The sequence below is a fragment of the Podarcis filfolensis genome (assembly GCF_964270895.1).
Source record: "Podarcis filfolensis genome assembly, chromosome: 12".
Lineage (NCBI taxonomy): Eukaryota > Metazoa > Chordata > Lepidosauria > Squamata > Lacertidae > Podarcis > Podarcis filfolensis.
The window spans coordinates 12,612,803-12,628,478 of NC_139614.1; the positions used below are offsets into that span (position 1 = coordinate 12,612,803).

The window sequence follows — 15,676 nt, forward strand, 5'->3', positions numbered from 1 at the left end:
TTGCAAAACAGACAAGATTATCTGAACTTCACCCTAAACTTGATTTGTTTTTTAGGCTGTTTGGACCAGGGCAGGATGATTAAACTGGCCAATGAGACAGTGGGTCAATTGTTTTCATAATAAGCCTACTAGCTTTGTCGATTAGAGGTACCTCTCATTTTTGCAACATGGCCTTTGCTCCAACAATGCTAATGTGGAAGCAAAAAATGTTGCTTGCTTTCATAGTTCTAATATCCATCATATTAGAAAGGCAAGACTAGGCAAGTGTGGATTTTTTGAGCCATAGAAGAAAACACTAAATGGCCCGTTGAGACTCCTTGCAAATTTTCAAGTGGTCCGTGTGGGGGGAAGAGTTTGAGAACCACTGATACGTACCCTCAGGCACCTACCATTTGGAACCCTGATGTCACAGGCGCAGGGGAATAAAAATCACGAGTTCCAAAACGTGGCATTGTGCAATGTTCTACAACAGTCACATGTCTGCTACAACTGTATTGCCATGCACCTAAGGAAGCACTTCGTTCTAGGAACTGCGCAGATGCAGCATGCATTGAGCAAAGTGGTATCTACCTGCTTTTAGAGAGTGCTAGAGAGAGGTTTAGCAAGCTGCCTGCCAAAGTAGATCTAAAGCCCACTTCTGAGATGAAGAGGACTGCTACCAGATAGAAGGGAAGGAGAGGAGATACCTGGGGGAGAAAGAAACCAGACGCAAGGGAAGTACAGACAGCAAAGCACTTGGAAGCAAAAGTGAAGCATCACTCCGTAGTGTCCCGAGGAGGTTTTGTAATGGACACATTAATCATTTGCCCCCTTCAAATTTCTACCCTGGATATGTCCAGAATTAAAGCTGAAGTCCAATTGGAGCATCCATTGATCCCTGTGGCCTCTTTTCCAACCTTACCATTCTATGATCAAATTAAGGGGACTGAATTAAGGTGTTATCCCAGAATAAACAAGCCATATGATACACAAAAGAAGGGAAACACAACAGGAAAAGCCTAAATTAGAATGTTTACTGACCAGTGAGGTATCCTGCTGTTTGAGTCTCAGAAATGAACAAGTCATGTTTCTGATCTTTGAAGGCACTCCACACAGAGGAACGAGACAGTATTTCATTCACCTGGAAGAACAACAAAGCCCAGGAAACATTTGTTATCTATAACTGGCTGCTGTCATTATGAAGTTGACCCTGCCATTAGCAGCAGCTTTTGTAATTGCACAAATCTGGAGCATTTTTTTGGGGGGGGGAGGGTGTCCAAAAATACAAAATGCAGATACTGAAAGGAATTCAGGGTGCTTTACCTGCTCTCCATACTGTAGACTGCGAGACATAGATTTCAAAGCTTTAACGATCTGAGCTTTCGTGGCCGAGGGGCTTTCCAGATTCTCAAGACCGACGCCTTCAAGCAATCGCAGAAGGTATGGAACCAACTCTACTTTCAAAGCCTGCAAAACAAGATTACAGTGGTACCTCGGGTTACATACGCTTCAGGTTACATATGCTTCAGGTTACAGACTCCGCTAGCCCAGAAATAGTACCTCAGGTTAAGAACTTTGCTTCAGGATGAGAACAGAAATCGTGCTCCAGCGGCACAGCAGCAGCGGGAGGCCCCATTAGCTAAAGTGGTGCTTCAGGTTAAGAACAGACCTCCTGAATGAATTAAGTACTTAACTTGAGGTACCACTGTACAGGGTACTTAATGATAGTCCAAGGGCATTCCAAAGCAAGAAGTGCTCCTATCCGCCAGGCAGGTGACGAGCCTGCCTCCTAAAATTCTTTGCTCTCCTGCCTAACTCAACAACTCAGGTCATCTCAAATATGGCCACCCAGAACCACTGCAAAAAGACTAAAGGATGAATTCGCCACCTTCCCCAACGTTCCAGCAGTAATTCCACATGATTTTATGGTAAAGACAACTCTAGCTCTAATAGACAGATAGGTACAGTCGTACCTTGGCTCCCGAACGCTGCAAACCCAGAATCGATTGTTCTGGTTTGCGAACGTTCTTTTGGAAGCCGAACGTCCGACGAGGCTTCCATGGCTTCTGATTGGCTGCAGGAGTTTCCTGCAGCCAATCAGAAGCCGCGATTTGGTTTTCAAACGTTTTGGAAGTTGAACGGACCCCTGGAGCGGATTCTGTTCGACTTCCAAGGTACGACTGTATTACCAAAATCTTCATCAATGACTGAGGAGGTAATGAGTGGCATGTATCATTGGAGTTAGGCTTGCCCTAAGATGCAGGATTATTGCTGTACACAAATGCCTTTTTCTATACCAGATTCCTTTTCTGCACAAGCATGTGCCTCTGTTTGGCCATTCAATACACACTGCTCCTACTGGTAAGGTACTCCAAACAGCAAATGTTAGGAACTCTGCATTTAGTGTTGCACACAGAACTCTGCCAATAACTCAGGGAGATATTTATGGTGTATTACGGATATCAGTATGCATGGCAACATCCCTGTGGTGTGGTCACTCTTAGAAAATACGGATACATGTGTGAGCGAATGAGCAAGGATGCATGTTAATGCAAGGACATTCCACCCGCAGCTTTGCAAAGCGAGCCTCACTTTTTCTTGTTGCCCTAAGCAACCCACACACAAGCTGCCACAGGGGAATTCCACACCGCTCCACACAACACCACGAAGCTAGCGTAACAAATTGAATGGACACATATTTAGATTGCTATACAAATGCCTTTAAAGGGCACGGTTCCGGCTTGCTTACTTGGACTACGAGATCATTTTGTTCCTTTTGAAACATTCGATTAAGTGCCTCGCAGGCTACTCCAATCGTATCTGGCCGTTTCTTCATTCCATTCATCACGGGTCCAATGGTCTCTAGCGCTGCCATTGAGCGAACACAAAGCTGTGGAGGGGAAAAGCAGTTTGATTTAGGCTGTTGAAGATTCTCATTTAAAAGATGAGGTTACAAGACCCCAAGAAATGTCTAGCACAGGGGTAGGCAACCTAAGGTCCTGGGGCCGGATGCGGCCTAATCGCCTTCAAAATCCGGCCTGTGGACGGTCTGGGAATCAGCGTGTTTTTACATGAGCAGAATGTGTCCTTTTATTTAAAATGCATCTCTGGGTTATTTGTGGGGCATAGGAATTCATTCATTTCTCTCCCCCCCCCCAATATAGTCCGGCCCCCCACAAGGTCTGAGGGACAGAGGACCGGCCCATGGCTAAAAAAGGTTGCTGACCCCTGGTCTAGCATACCAACTCGAGTTAACACCCATTTTCCAACCTGGGCTGCAGAAGTAGTAGGCAACATTCCTTAAGGCTAATTGCTGCTAATTTTCCATACCCTGGATTAATTCAAACTATTGGTTGATAGAGAGTTCAAACAACTAGGCAACCAACATATTTTAGGGCACCACATCAGGATAGTGTTGGGGTTGCTACATACTGAGAGACTGGAAGCAACCGTTTGCATGCATGGACCTGATCTCTTCAACTGACTGAGTTGACAGTTTTATATACTATGGTCCCAGCTGGAGACAATCTAATCTGGGGTGTAATATGAGTTAAATTGAACCCTGCTTTATACTGTGCCTAGCTAGATTTACCATCCCTGGTACTGGTTTCAGGGGGGGAAACATTTGAAATCCAATCTACATCATTAGGAACATACAACAAGCACCTGAGATGAAAGTTCTTCCAGCAAACAATAACACAATAAATCCATATCCTCATACCTCATTATCAGACAGCATGTGTATGACACGCATTGCGCTTTTCGGAATGGCGTTGTTCTTGTGATTCAGGGCCTGGAGAATCTTGGGAAGATGACCAAGAGGGGGAACTTGGTCTGCCAGCTGAGGCTGAGCACTAAAGAGGCACACCGTCGCTGTTGTTAAAGTTTCTAAAGTTTCCCCCTGTTTCGGAACACAAAGCACAGAGCAAGTCAATGAAATTTCCTGCTCCACTATTGAAGTCAGTCAACAAGCGGCCAGTTTACAATCAACCGTTTAATGACACTCAGGAGTCGCATGTATGAACATCTTGATTAATTTGTGGGAACGCAGGCTTATCTTAAAGCTTATCTGTGGTCTAAACCACAGAACCTAGGGCTTGCCGATCAGAAGGTCGGCGGTTCGAATCCCCACGACAGGGTGAGCTCTCGTTGCTCGGTCCCTGCTCCTGCCAACCTAGCAGTTCGAAAGCATGTCAAGTGCAAGTAGATAAATAGGTACCGCTCCGGCGGGAAGGTGAACAGCGTTTCCGTGCGCTGCTCTGGTTCACCAGAAGCAGCTTAGTCATGCTGGCCACATGACCCGGAAGCTGTCTGCAGACAAATTCCCTCGGCCAGTAAAGCCAGATGAGCGCCACAACCCCAGAGTCATCCGCAACTGGACCTAATAGTCAGGGGTACTTTTACCTTTACCTTTAGGCTTATCTTGTTAAGAAGCAGAGAATGACAGCCATAACCTGAATAAGAATAAGAACCTCTTCAACGTACGGAGCAGTTATCGTTTCTTCGGTCAGAATCCTGTATGGGGAAAACCCAAACTGCACGCACAGATCTAATGCGTGTGCGTAAGCTGTTTCGAACAGCTGCCTGATCACTTATGCAACTGCTTGCTGCACAACAGCCTGTGCTAGGATGCATTCATTTAGTGGCCATTCATTCGTTGTTCTTCAAACTAAACGAATTGCTCTCCTACTGCCTTTAACCACCATGGGTTTGGTGCTGTTATGTGCCAATTATTTCACAGCACAAGCCTAGGCAGGTTTACAGAGCAAGAAGCAGAACTAACCGCATCCTTAAAGGGCTTTATTGTAAACTGCTCAGGGCAAGCTATTCATAAATGAAACAAACAGTGGTAGGAAGTAGTAACAATAATAGCAGCAGCAGCAGCACCTTTCAGTGGACCGGAGCTCGCTTTCACAAATGCAGTTGCACAAAGCTAACACGCAACCTATCAACTCCACTTACATGGGGGTTGTTTTTCTCCAGGAGTTCGGTGAATTTTTCTAACAGTGCAATGAGAAATTCCCTAGGTTTTCGCAGCACCCAGGCCGGCTGGGCAATAAAGATTCTTAGGAAGACCCCTCCTACAGAAAGTTCACCCTCTGCTTCACCGTACACCACAGCAAAGTCCTCAGGCAGCTGGATCAACAAGAGAAAAAAATGTCACTGAGTTCGTGCATTAGGAAAGTTACATTTGGTTTATTAGAAAGGGAGGGGGACTAACAACACAGGTGTGACCCCAACTACGATTATAAGGGTCTGTAGCAATGCAGAATACTTTGCAGCAGGGCTGTTGAAGCTGCAGCCATCCAGTGGATGCTGGGCTCCTGCTCCCATAGGACCAAAAGTAGCATGACGTGGTCAGAGCGGATGGGAGTTTTAGTGCAGGAACATCCAGAGTTTCATAGCCCCCCCCCCCCCCGGGTCTCTGTCCTACCGTGCAGTTTCATGCTATTAGTCATGGTACAGCGAGATAAGACTGAGCAGTAGCGAAAAAGAGAAAATGCAAAAGGATACGAAGGAAAATCACACCCATGCTTTGTCTTAATTTCCCCCTTAACGTTTAAATTTTGCTTACCTTCCAGTTAATATCAGGGTTGTCTCTCTGTAGTTTAAAGTGCCTTAAAAAAAAAGTCAGAAAACCCATTAACAAATTCTTCTGCAAGCAAGGGCTAAAAATGAATTAAATTCTAAACGCTTCCCTCGCCTGAGGTTAAAATCAAACTGGCTTATTTGCACTCTAATCGCTTTTAGCAATTTTGATCAATACAGAATATCTGGTTATATTTTTTGCATTATGCCGCCTGGAATAGACCCTGCACTACAATCCCAGAGGATTCCAAACTGAATCTAATCGTTGGCTTTACAGTTCTGCTACGTCTTATCATGAAACTGACTACAAAAGTACAACCATTATTCACCACAACTGTAACATACTCTAGCATCATTTCTCGAACAGTTGTAGACACTTTCTCTCTGGAGTTGTCATTCCATATCAACTCTGGATTTTCATGCGTTCCTTCAAAAATGTGAACAGCAGCTTCGGGGTTATCTCTCATGGCATCCATAAAGACACCAGGTAGAAACTTCATTAGGGTAATTCTAACCTAGAAAAGAACACACCAGATTGCAGAGTCTGTCACCGCTAACCAAGGTTTCCAGTTAATCAAATGAGCAGCTTGTAATACTGACATCTAGCAAAGGACGGGGAAAATGTTTTTGAAAGGAATTTGCCTTATCAACAGATAGCAATTCTTAAACCTGTGAGGGGAATGTCTTTGTATGGCTGACTATTGTTTGGATAATGACCTGTCTTGTGAAGAGTCCTTGAGTTACACCCCCTGCCTCGGAATGACCTAAACTGAACTTGATGGATGGGCATTGTGAATCCCCATTGTTCAGCCCAGACAGAGATCCAGCTCTGACAGCCTTCTGACTCTTTCCTCGCTGCGAGGTGACAGGGAACCAGGCAGAGGGCCTTCTTGGTAGCTGCACCCACCCTGTGGAATGCTCTCCCTTCAGATGTCAAGGAAATAAGCAACTATCTGACTTTTAGAAGACATCTGAACGCAGCTCTGTATAGGGATGCTTTTAATGCTTGATGTCTTACTGTATTTAATATTTTAATTTGTTGGAAGCCTCCCAGAGTGGCTGCGGCAACCCAATCAGATGGGTGGCATACAAATAATAAATTACTACTATTATATTATTATAGGTTTCACAATTCATGAAGACTAAGGCTATCAATAAGGGGACGCGGGTGGCGCTGTAGTCTAAAGCCTAGGGCTTGCCAATCAGAAGGTTGGCGGTTCAAATCCCCACAACAGGGTGAGCTCCCGTTGCTCAGTCCCTGCTGCTGCCAACCTAGCAGTTCGAAAGCACATCAAAGCGCAAGTAGATAAATAGGTACAGCTCCAGCGGGAAGGTAAACGGTGTTTCTGTGTGCTGCTCTGGTTCGCCAGAAGCGGCTTAGTCATGCTGGCCACATGACTGTACGCCGACTCCCTCGGCCAGTAAAGCAAGATGAGCGCTGCAACCCCAGAGTCGTCCGCGACTGGACCTAACGGTCAGGGGTTCCTTTACCTTTACCTAAGGCTATCAATGGCTACTATATCCACTGTTGGAGGCAGCATCTCTCAGGGAACCCTTTGCTGGAATTCACATTTGGGGAGAATGCTGCTATACTCCTGGTTATGACTTCCCACAGGCATGTGGTTGGCCATTGCGAGTATTATATGCTGGGCCAAATGGGCCGCTGGCTTGATCCAGAATGGCTCTTCTTATGCTCCCATGTTTTCCAACCAGCATGTCGCTCTATAAGACTAGTAGCTTGCAGAGAGTGAAATGTAAAGCTTGCACCACGTGAGGGCTGTTTATTTGAAGCGATGCACATTGGCTGCATCCGGACAATTAGATCTTGGATTGAGAAGCCAAGCTACTTGGCTCTCCCCACCCTTCACGTTAAGTGGAAAAACCAAGGCAGGAAGACGTCGCCAATTCCTCTTGCGTCCAAACCAGGAAAACTATGACTAATGGCTTCCAAATAAGGAATGACAGTAAGTCATATTTCAAAGCTGGCTTATGTATCCTGGTTTGCTGGGAAGCTATTAATCATCTTTTGCTAGCTTAGGTGTAATGGGAAGCCATGGAAACAGCAGCTTCGTGGCCTGTTTCCCAGCCCATATGAAGGGATGATAAAGATGAATACGTCCTGTGTAATGTTAACTCCTAGTACAGGGTTGGACAGCATTTTTTACAAGCATGTTGCAAATCAAGTCTAACAGACATTGTGCTATTTAGTCTTAAAAGCATGCTTTTAAAAGGGCCAGTTACAATGCCCAAAAATGAAGCAAAACACACTCACCTTTGGGCCAACCAGTTTGTCGGCTGTCATTTTAGCAAAAAGCTCTGCAGTCTGAGATCGAACCTGGGGATGTGTTGAGTTGCAGAACATATCAAGTAAGTAGATTAAAGCACCTAGGAAGGGACAGAGAAACAGAGGGCCTTATGGCAGCCTATGAATATTCTGATAGATAAAAATAACTGAACTGTTGCCTCTTCCAATCACAGAAAGTCTGGAACATTACTTTTGGATTCTACAAGCAACAAAGAACAACATCGTTCACTGTACCTTTTGCCATGGCCTCTTTAACTATTTTGGTACTGGATGTCAAAGCATACAGAGTTTCCAGAACAAGCTGCCGACCTGCCAAGAGGAAAAACCATGAGCGAAACCCAGCTTTTGTGTGTCTCTATTTAGCAAAGATGAAGTAAAAACACAACAGGGCTTGTTTAGAGTTGGGACAATGGGGCCTGCACTATTGCCTAGTTTAGCTGGCCCCTCAGGAAAGAGCTGTTTATGAGGCGAAACAAAAGCCTTCCATGGATTGAGTTCCAAAGTCAGCAAAGGTACTTAAAAAAAATATCCTATGAAAGATCAGCCTAAGTCAAAGAACTAAGCACTAGTAGAATTAAAATATATGCAAATTATATATGCATATAAAAAAATCACATACATATACAATACAATAAAAACATCACAGATCTAGCCTTTCCCTTAAAAGCAAGTTCCTAATAATAGAGAAAGAAGTTCCAAAGGGCTGATTGTGGCAAGATGCCTTCATTCACAAAATGGGTTTATCCTGAAAACATACGTTCACTGAGGGTTCTTCTCTAGATCTATTTTGAATGCCAAAGACAACACCCCAACACAGGCGATTTTACTTCATTAGTGATTTCCTATAATTTTCCCACCAGTTCTGAAGTCAGAGGGCAAGATCTCCAGTTTAGAGAATATTTGTCTCTACACAGTCCTGAGACCTCAATGCCCTTCCCAAGTTGGAGCCACAATTCTATATGCACGCTGGTAAGGGGGGGAAGTTTTTCTTTTTCTTTTGGTATCTAAAGAGTTTTCTAAACATGTATTTTTGTCACTGAATAAGTAAACTCGCGCTCTACGTACTTGAAGGTAGTGAATGTAGGAGGGCTAGTAAGTTGGAAAGAACCATTGCTTCTGCAATATTATTTACACATTCTTGGTTACTAGTCACTATGTTCACCACCTGTGAAAGAAATAAATAAAATACAATAAAAACTGCTAGACTGGTATGGAAGCAGCTAGTTGTTAATCTTGATTCCTTGATTTTCTACATATTGATTGGATACATAAGTTCAAGCTTTGCTTCCAGAAAGGCCGCTCTGAATTTTCTGTGAATATTTATAGCAGAAAATGTCTTTCAAAATATTGGACCAAATGCTGTTTTCAAACAATAGGAGTTTAATTTTGCAACAGAAGGAGCACCATCAGGTAAAAGCCGTGACCCTAGTTCTCTATCTCTTCCCAACCCCGCATCGCTGTCCCTACCCATTCAGAGCGAGGTCAATGCAAAGGCTTCATTTGCCCTTGGCGAGGTAGCCAAATCTGATTTGTGTAATAACAGATATATGACCTGTGATTATCTGGGATCATGTGGGCTGAAAAAAGACTCCCTGTCCCAAAAAATCTGCCTCTTAGCCAGCTTCTTAGGACAGGCAAATAGGTGTGGAAATGTAAGCCAGGGGGAAGTGGATATTGGTGTATAGGGGTGGGCGAGGGAATAACCCTTTTTTAATACTCTGGATAACAGTGGCGGTGCAAAGAGACCAGTCACTTTTGCCAAGGCAACTCGGGCCATTGCTTCTGCCCAATGATGCCCCTTCTGGTGAGAAATTAGGACTGCCACTGTCGGCTTCGGAAATAACATTTGGAGAAATACTTCAAAAGTCATTGTGTTCTACTGCCTGCTAAATGAACATTCCTTAGTACTATTTGCATAGCCTGTGAACTGAAGATTTAAAGTCATGTACGGTAGCTATTTTGATGCTCTGCACTCCATTCTCGAGCCACAAAGCCCAAAACCAGAATTGTTACTGGCTGAGTGTAAAATAACGTCCTTACATTTGTCATAAAAGTGAACATCGCTTTGATTAATCTACACAATATATTACGAAGTAAAGAACTTTCTCCTATGGCAAGAAACTTTTATCGCTTTGTTTTTTACCTCCAGAGCCAGCTGTTGGACTTGACCAGCTCCGTGGACACGCAGAAGGGAGAAGATTAACTTAAAGTGACCTATGCATTCACATTCTGAACCTGCGTGGAGAAAGACAGCTGCTATGGTTAAAGTGGACTAAACGAAAGCACTTTCAAGCAAAGGTATCTTAAAACTTTTTTAAAATAAAAAACCCCCACCTTAATCTGCTTAAACAGCCATTTTAGTTTGGTGATAAGCTGTACGGCTAAGCATTCATCTAAAACATCCAAAATCTAAAGTGAGGTTTCGTTCGACAGGAATGTTTAAGGTGTCCAACGTGCCTCGCTTACCTGGGTTGTGTTTTATTACATTTCTCAGAGCCTCCAAGGCCATCTCAACCCTTCTGAGCCTCTCTCCATGTTGGTTTGACTCCACTTTCCCTGTGTGAGTCATGGCCATTAATGTATGAAGGTACTGGGCTTGTGAGCCTATGTAATCCAAGAGGCTTGCAGCAAATGATTTCGGAAGCTGTAGGGTAACAAGCAAGAAGGAAAATTAAAAAGATAGATAGGAAATAAACATTTTGTTGTGGCTGCTTAACACAGTGTATCCATATTTTACAAACTATTTACAATTACGGGATGCACAATCAAATGCTCTATCAGGATACATCACCAGTAGTGTTTCAGCTTCATGTAGCAAGGCTTCCTCACAAGATTATAACAAAGGAAGGGTAAGACTGCTATATAAAAGTCTGGGAAGTTCTATAGTATAGGGTTACTCCATTCTGAAAATATTTCTTTCCCAATGTTTGAATTTTTTAACAAAGGAAGAGCTATAACAAACATGTAACAAAATTCAGAGGGAACGGATATAGAACCTCTGAACGTATCTGCTGTGTTGATGATTTACTGAGAACAAATTAGTACATCCTATATTTTGACAAGGAAAGGAGCTTCAATATCTAACATGTTTCGTATTGGTACGCAAAAAAGAAGAAATGAAAAAAAAAGGGATTAACCAATTTAAAACCAACAGACTTTACCAAATAACTAGAAGTAGAATCTTACCTCCAGTTGGAATGTGGGGACTTCATTGTAAACTCTAACAAAAATCTCTCCTACAATAAGCTCTTTTGCATGATCGCTGAAGATGAATTCAGATCCATAGCTTTTATCACAGTCACCCTTTAGAAAGTAAAAATCAATTGAATATATTTGCAGCTTCCCATAGTAAAAACATTAAGCCAAATGGCCGCAAAAGCAGTACAATTCCCCAATATGAATTGTCTACTTTAAGCTTGGAGACATGAAACGGGGACAGAATTTGATTTCAGTTCTCATTTACTTTGCAAGAAAAGGCTAGAAATGTAAGCAGGTGAAGGTAGGAGGAGAGTTGGCCAGCGCTTGGGAAGATATCTATTACTTCTGTCCTTTCCCATGGCTCTCGCTAATTCCTGCACAGGTTGCACTTTAACCATCAATGATCTTTTAACATGTGTGGTGTTACAACAGGAATCCTGCAACCAAAAGCAGGTTGGTTTGAAATTGTTCTTTTACCCCCAGCTGCAGAACTTGAATACGTATGACAATTGTACTTGACTACAAGTGATTGCCAAAGAAGAAGAAGATGATGCTAAGCAAGACCTGAGCTGTACTACTGGCAAAGACAGAGCTCTCAATCACTCAATTGAAGGCAAATATCTAGGGAAAAGAAGTCACCCCTCAGCCCCTTGTACTGCTTCAACATCTTCTTCATCCAGAGCAACATGAGATGCAACAAAGGGGATAAAGGAATCAGGAAAAACTGTCTCCTCCACCTCTGCCAACAAGAGCCTCTCCTGGTTTTAGGTCATGTCTGAACTGAAGGGCCTTTCTGTTCACTGATGGCGAATTAGGATCAGAGTTATTTACATATGCTTTTGTGAAAGGATGCTGTTTACAACATGAGACCATAAATGGAGAAATGAGGGGATGAAATCTATAAATCCCATGGGAGGACACAAAACTTTTGTGGCCTGGTACATTAAAAGAAGCTGGCCGTGTGGCTTTTGTACACCTCGGTTTAATGATTCTGACAAATGCAGCGACAAGAATTACTTGCTGCTTCTTTCGGTTCCCTGCCTCAGAAACTCCCAACTAGCCAGCCCGACAATTTGAAAAAGTGCCTCACTCTTTTAATCATGCTTTCCTGCTGAGATTCCAAGAACTCAAGGAGTTCAGCTCTTGTCCGATTGTTCCAAATAAGGTACGGGCTTTCTGTGTTGCTGTTCAGCATTTTCAGAATCTAGGTTAAGAAACAGTTATGGCAAAACAGATTTGAATGCAGGACGAATATTTCATTTTTTTCTACACCATCTACATCCAACCAGCTTAATACCACTACAAGACCACTGTAACCCTTCTAGCTTTCTCAATGTGCAAGTTATTTCCTCTTATTTATTCTTTAACATAAGTCTATTTAGAGTTTGCTCTTAAAAACTCCAGCTCTGGCTAGATGCACACTTTACAATTTCAAGCGCTACAGAAGTAATCTGAAACAGTCTCTATTCTGCAACTATTGAGTGCAGCAAGCACTGTTTCTCTCTTCTGTTTGTGCTCACACACACACAAATATTCCTGGTTTGCCATATGCAGTAGTCACTCAAACATACTGTAGCAGCAATATCATGCGAAATAGCCCTTAGTATCTGGCAAGAAAGACACGACAAGTTAGAAATAGTAGGATGATTACTGTACAAATCCACACATCTCTATTAACACTCCACTATCTTAAACAAAAATCCGCTGGCTGCAACACAGAGAGCTGAAGGTGCTCGCAGGTGCCTCAATCAAGACTCCTTTTCTAAGACACTAAAGGCTGTATAATTTTCTTTGTTGCCATTGCTAAATTTTCATGCTCAGCATGCTTGTCAAGAAAAGTGGAAAAACATTAACGTGGGTATTAAAATGTTCCTGTACCTCGGCAGGATTGACCACAGCAAGTTTTCTTGCAATATATGGCGTCAACATGCCTGCAAGACTTTTTCTGATGGTTGGGTTTTCAGGCGTAGCTTGTTCTCCGGGAAGATATCCACCAAGACGGCTCAAAGCAAGGAGGCTAAGCTTGGCAAGGGTATTGGCTACTTCCTGTTAGCAGAAAATAGGGAATCAATCTCATGCATAGATTTTCTGAGTAGGTGAAGAAACCAGACCACCCCTCCTTCACAAGCAATACCGCAAAATAAAATGGACACAACTTGCAAAAATGTCATTGCCCAATTTGGGGCAACTGTCACTTGCCATTATGTCTCCTTATACCCCAACTGTGCACTATTCAGGAGGGTACTCTAACTCTCTAGAGGGGCTTTGTGGGTGCTGCAGAGGGGTGTGTTGTTGTTTTTTAACAATATAAAAAAGTTCCCTTCTTCAAACTTCCTTCTCTCTTTGGATCAAAGCTTGGCACAAGCAAGCACAACTGATCTTGAGAATGTCATTTGAACCGCACAAAAAAGGCTACAACACACATGCAAAATTTTACCTAAAAGCACAGCACATTAAGCAATGTGTTTGCTTTTAAGATAGTGACTGTAAGTTCCTACAGCCATCTTAGAAATGCTGCTCAGGGTATATTTAAAGTGCAGCAGTCTATTCACAGTTCCTTATTATCATTACCTGCTGATTGGAATCTTCACTCTTCTGAATCCCACTCTCTTCTAGTGTGTAATCATAGTTGAAGATGTAGCCGAGCAAATACCACAGAACTCCAGCTTGAAACAGATGCGTCTGTAGCCAGTAGTCCACAGCAAAGGAGCTGACACACTCGACCCCTAGGGAAGCCACGCGGGGAATGTTCTGAGTAGGAAAGAAAACATTTGCTTTGGGTGAGAAATGCTTCAGTTCAGCAGGGACGAGACAAGCGGTGTTTCTGACGTAAAAATGACAAAATGCAATAGTGGCACGTTCTTCACACTTTTTGTTTCTTGCTTCTGCAGTGTAGCGCTTTAATCACATTACATAATAGGGGAAACAGAATAAATAAGAATATAATAGGGTAAACAGAAGGACTGTGTCTGTACATTCCATTGGACAATGTGCAAACAAAACTGTCTACATGCCTCAAGAAGCCTTATGTGAACTGGGGCTCTGAAAGGAAATTCTACAGCTTTCAAAAGGAAGGCAATAGGCCCAAATGATTGCATCCACTTAATGGACACTCCTGAGGTTCTACAGAAATGGGAGGCTAGAAAAGAAAGATAGGAGTCATACAAGAGCTTACCTTGCCATAATACAGTACTCTGCAGAGATCCTTGATGATATTTGGCATTTCAGTTATTTTCTCTCTGCAATCTTCAAATTGGGCTGCCACACTGTAACATTTACTTACATGCCCACACACCTATTAAGTGAAAAATGCGAAGTCATATGGCGTTGGGACAGTGCATAATAAGATGCACTACAAATATACACACTTCAGAAGTTGAAAAGGAATGATAAAGAGCTCCCTGGAAGGCAGACACAGCACTGTAATTTGCCAAGTGATTACTTATTTTAGTCTTGTGAGGCATTGTTACTTCTTTTCAATTTATGAAGTGTCTACTGTTGGCACCTGGGACGTGGGTGGCGCTGTGGGTTAAACCACAGAGCCTAGGGCTTGCCGATCGGAAGATCGAATCCCCATGATGGGGTGAGCTCCTGTTGCTTAGTCCCTGCTCCTGCCAACCTAGCAGTTCGAAAGCACGTCAAAGTGCAAGTAGATAAATAGGTACCGCTCCGGCGGGAAGGTAAACGGCATTTCTGTGCCCTGCTCTGGTTCGCCAGAAGCGGCTTAGTCATGCTGGCCACATGACCCGGAAGCTGTACGCCAGCTCCCTCGGCCAGTAAAGCGAGATGAGCGCCACAACCCCAGAGTCGGCCACGACTGGCCCTAATGGTCAGAAGTCCTTTTACTCTTTACCTTTAATGTTGGTACCAGAAATGGGCTGTGACAAAATGGGAGAATAGTAAGGTACACATTTTGCATGTGGAAGTTCTCAGGTTCAGTCTTTGGTATCTCCACTGTTAAAAGAAACTATGCTTTAATGAGAATAAGCAGATTGCTGGTACACACCACTGAAATTGCAGCTGTTTCCTTCCTTCCCTGTTGCTGCTGTACCACCAAAAACAAGCCATAGCTTCTTGTGTTATCCGAGCCTGGAATGGTGGTTTGTTTCTCTCCAAACCAACCACAAGCAGGTAGCCAAGGTTTGTTCTTATTCACATTAAACCATAGTTTATTTTATCTACAGTTTTAATATGTTGTGAGAACCATGTTAGTGTAAATAGTTAGAACAGTTGCCCGAATCTGGTCTCCTATGGCCAGTTCACATTTTAGTTCACATTCACACATATGCTAAAACTTCCATTACTGGATTATTTTGAACACTTACCTGAACTGACATATCATCTGGCTTACTAAAGTGTGTCAGGACAGCAACACAGCGATTAAAAGCCTCTTGCAGAATCTGTGGGGATAGACAGACATGTTTTCCCCCTGAACACTATCAGCAGCAAAAGTTGAAACGATTGTTTTCATATAGCAAATATTTCTCTACAAATTTTTGGATGCCATTTTAAAGCCACAATGTAAAATTTAATACTTCAAATGCCTACTTGTTAGAGAAAGAGAAGTTCAAGTATTCTAAGCCAAACCAATAATCTGAAATTATC

At 43.0% G+C, this 15,676-nt stretch overlaps 1 protein-coding gene across 3 annotated transcripts in view; it reads right to left on the reverse strand.

Moving 5' to 3' along the window:
* Nucleotides 1-15,676, reverse strand: part of DNAJC13 (DnaJ heat shock protein family (Hsp40) member C13) — a 62,114-nt gene that overhangs the window by 1,154 nt on the left and 45,284 nt on the right. For 2 of the 3 annotated variants that reach the window (XM_083577541.1, XM_083577540.1), the window contains 18 exons: nt 15,397-15,471; nt 14,247-14,366; nt 13,643-13,822; nt 12,950-13,117; nt 12,162-12,275; nt 11,060-11,176; nt 10,340-10,517; nt 10,017-10,108; nt 8,939-9,038; nt 8,108-8,182; nt 7,841-7,953; nt 5,914-6,083; nt 5,555-5,597; nt 4,942-5,115; nt 3,701-3,880; nt 2,729-2,869; nt 1,303-1,446; nt 1,021-1,120 (listed from right to left, as the gene is read on the reverse strand). In XM_083577541.1, the coding sequence (XP_083433667.1) occupies nt 1,021-1,120; nt 1,303-1,446; nt 2,729-2,869; nt 3,701-3,880; nt 4,942-5,115; nt 5,555-5,597; nt 5,914-6,083; nt 7,841-7,953; nt 8,108-8,182; nt 8,939-9,038; nt 10,017-10,108; nt 10,340-10,517; nt 11,060-11,176; nt 12,162-12,275; nt 12,950-13,117; nt 13,643-13,822; nt 14,247-14,366; nt 15,397-15,471 (2,284 nt within the window). Of the gene's footprint in view, nt 1-570; nt 687-1,020; nt 1,121-1,302; nt 1,447-2,728; nt 2,870-3,700; nt 3,881-4,941; nt 5,116-5,554; nt 5,598-5,913; nt 6,084-7,840; nt 7,954-8,107; nt 8,183-8,938; nt 9,039-10,016; nt 10,109-10,339; nt 10,518-11,059; nt 11,177-12,161; nt 12,276-12,949; nt 13,118-13,642; nt 13,823-14,246; nt 14,367-15,396; nt 15,472-15,676 lie in introns of all 3 variants that reach the window. The other variant, XR_014540089.1, reaches the window with a different exon arrangement.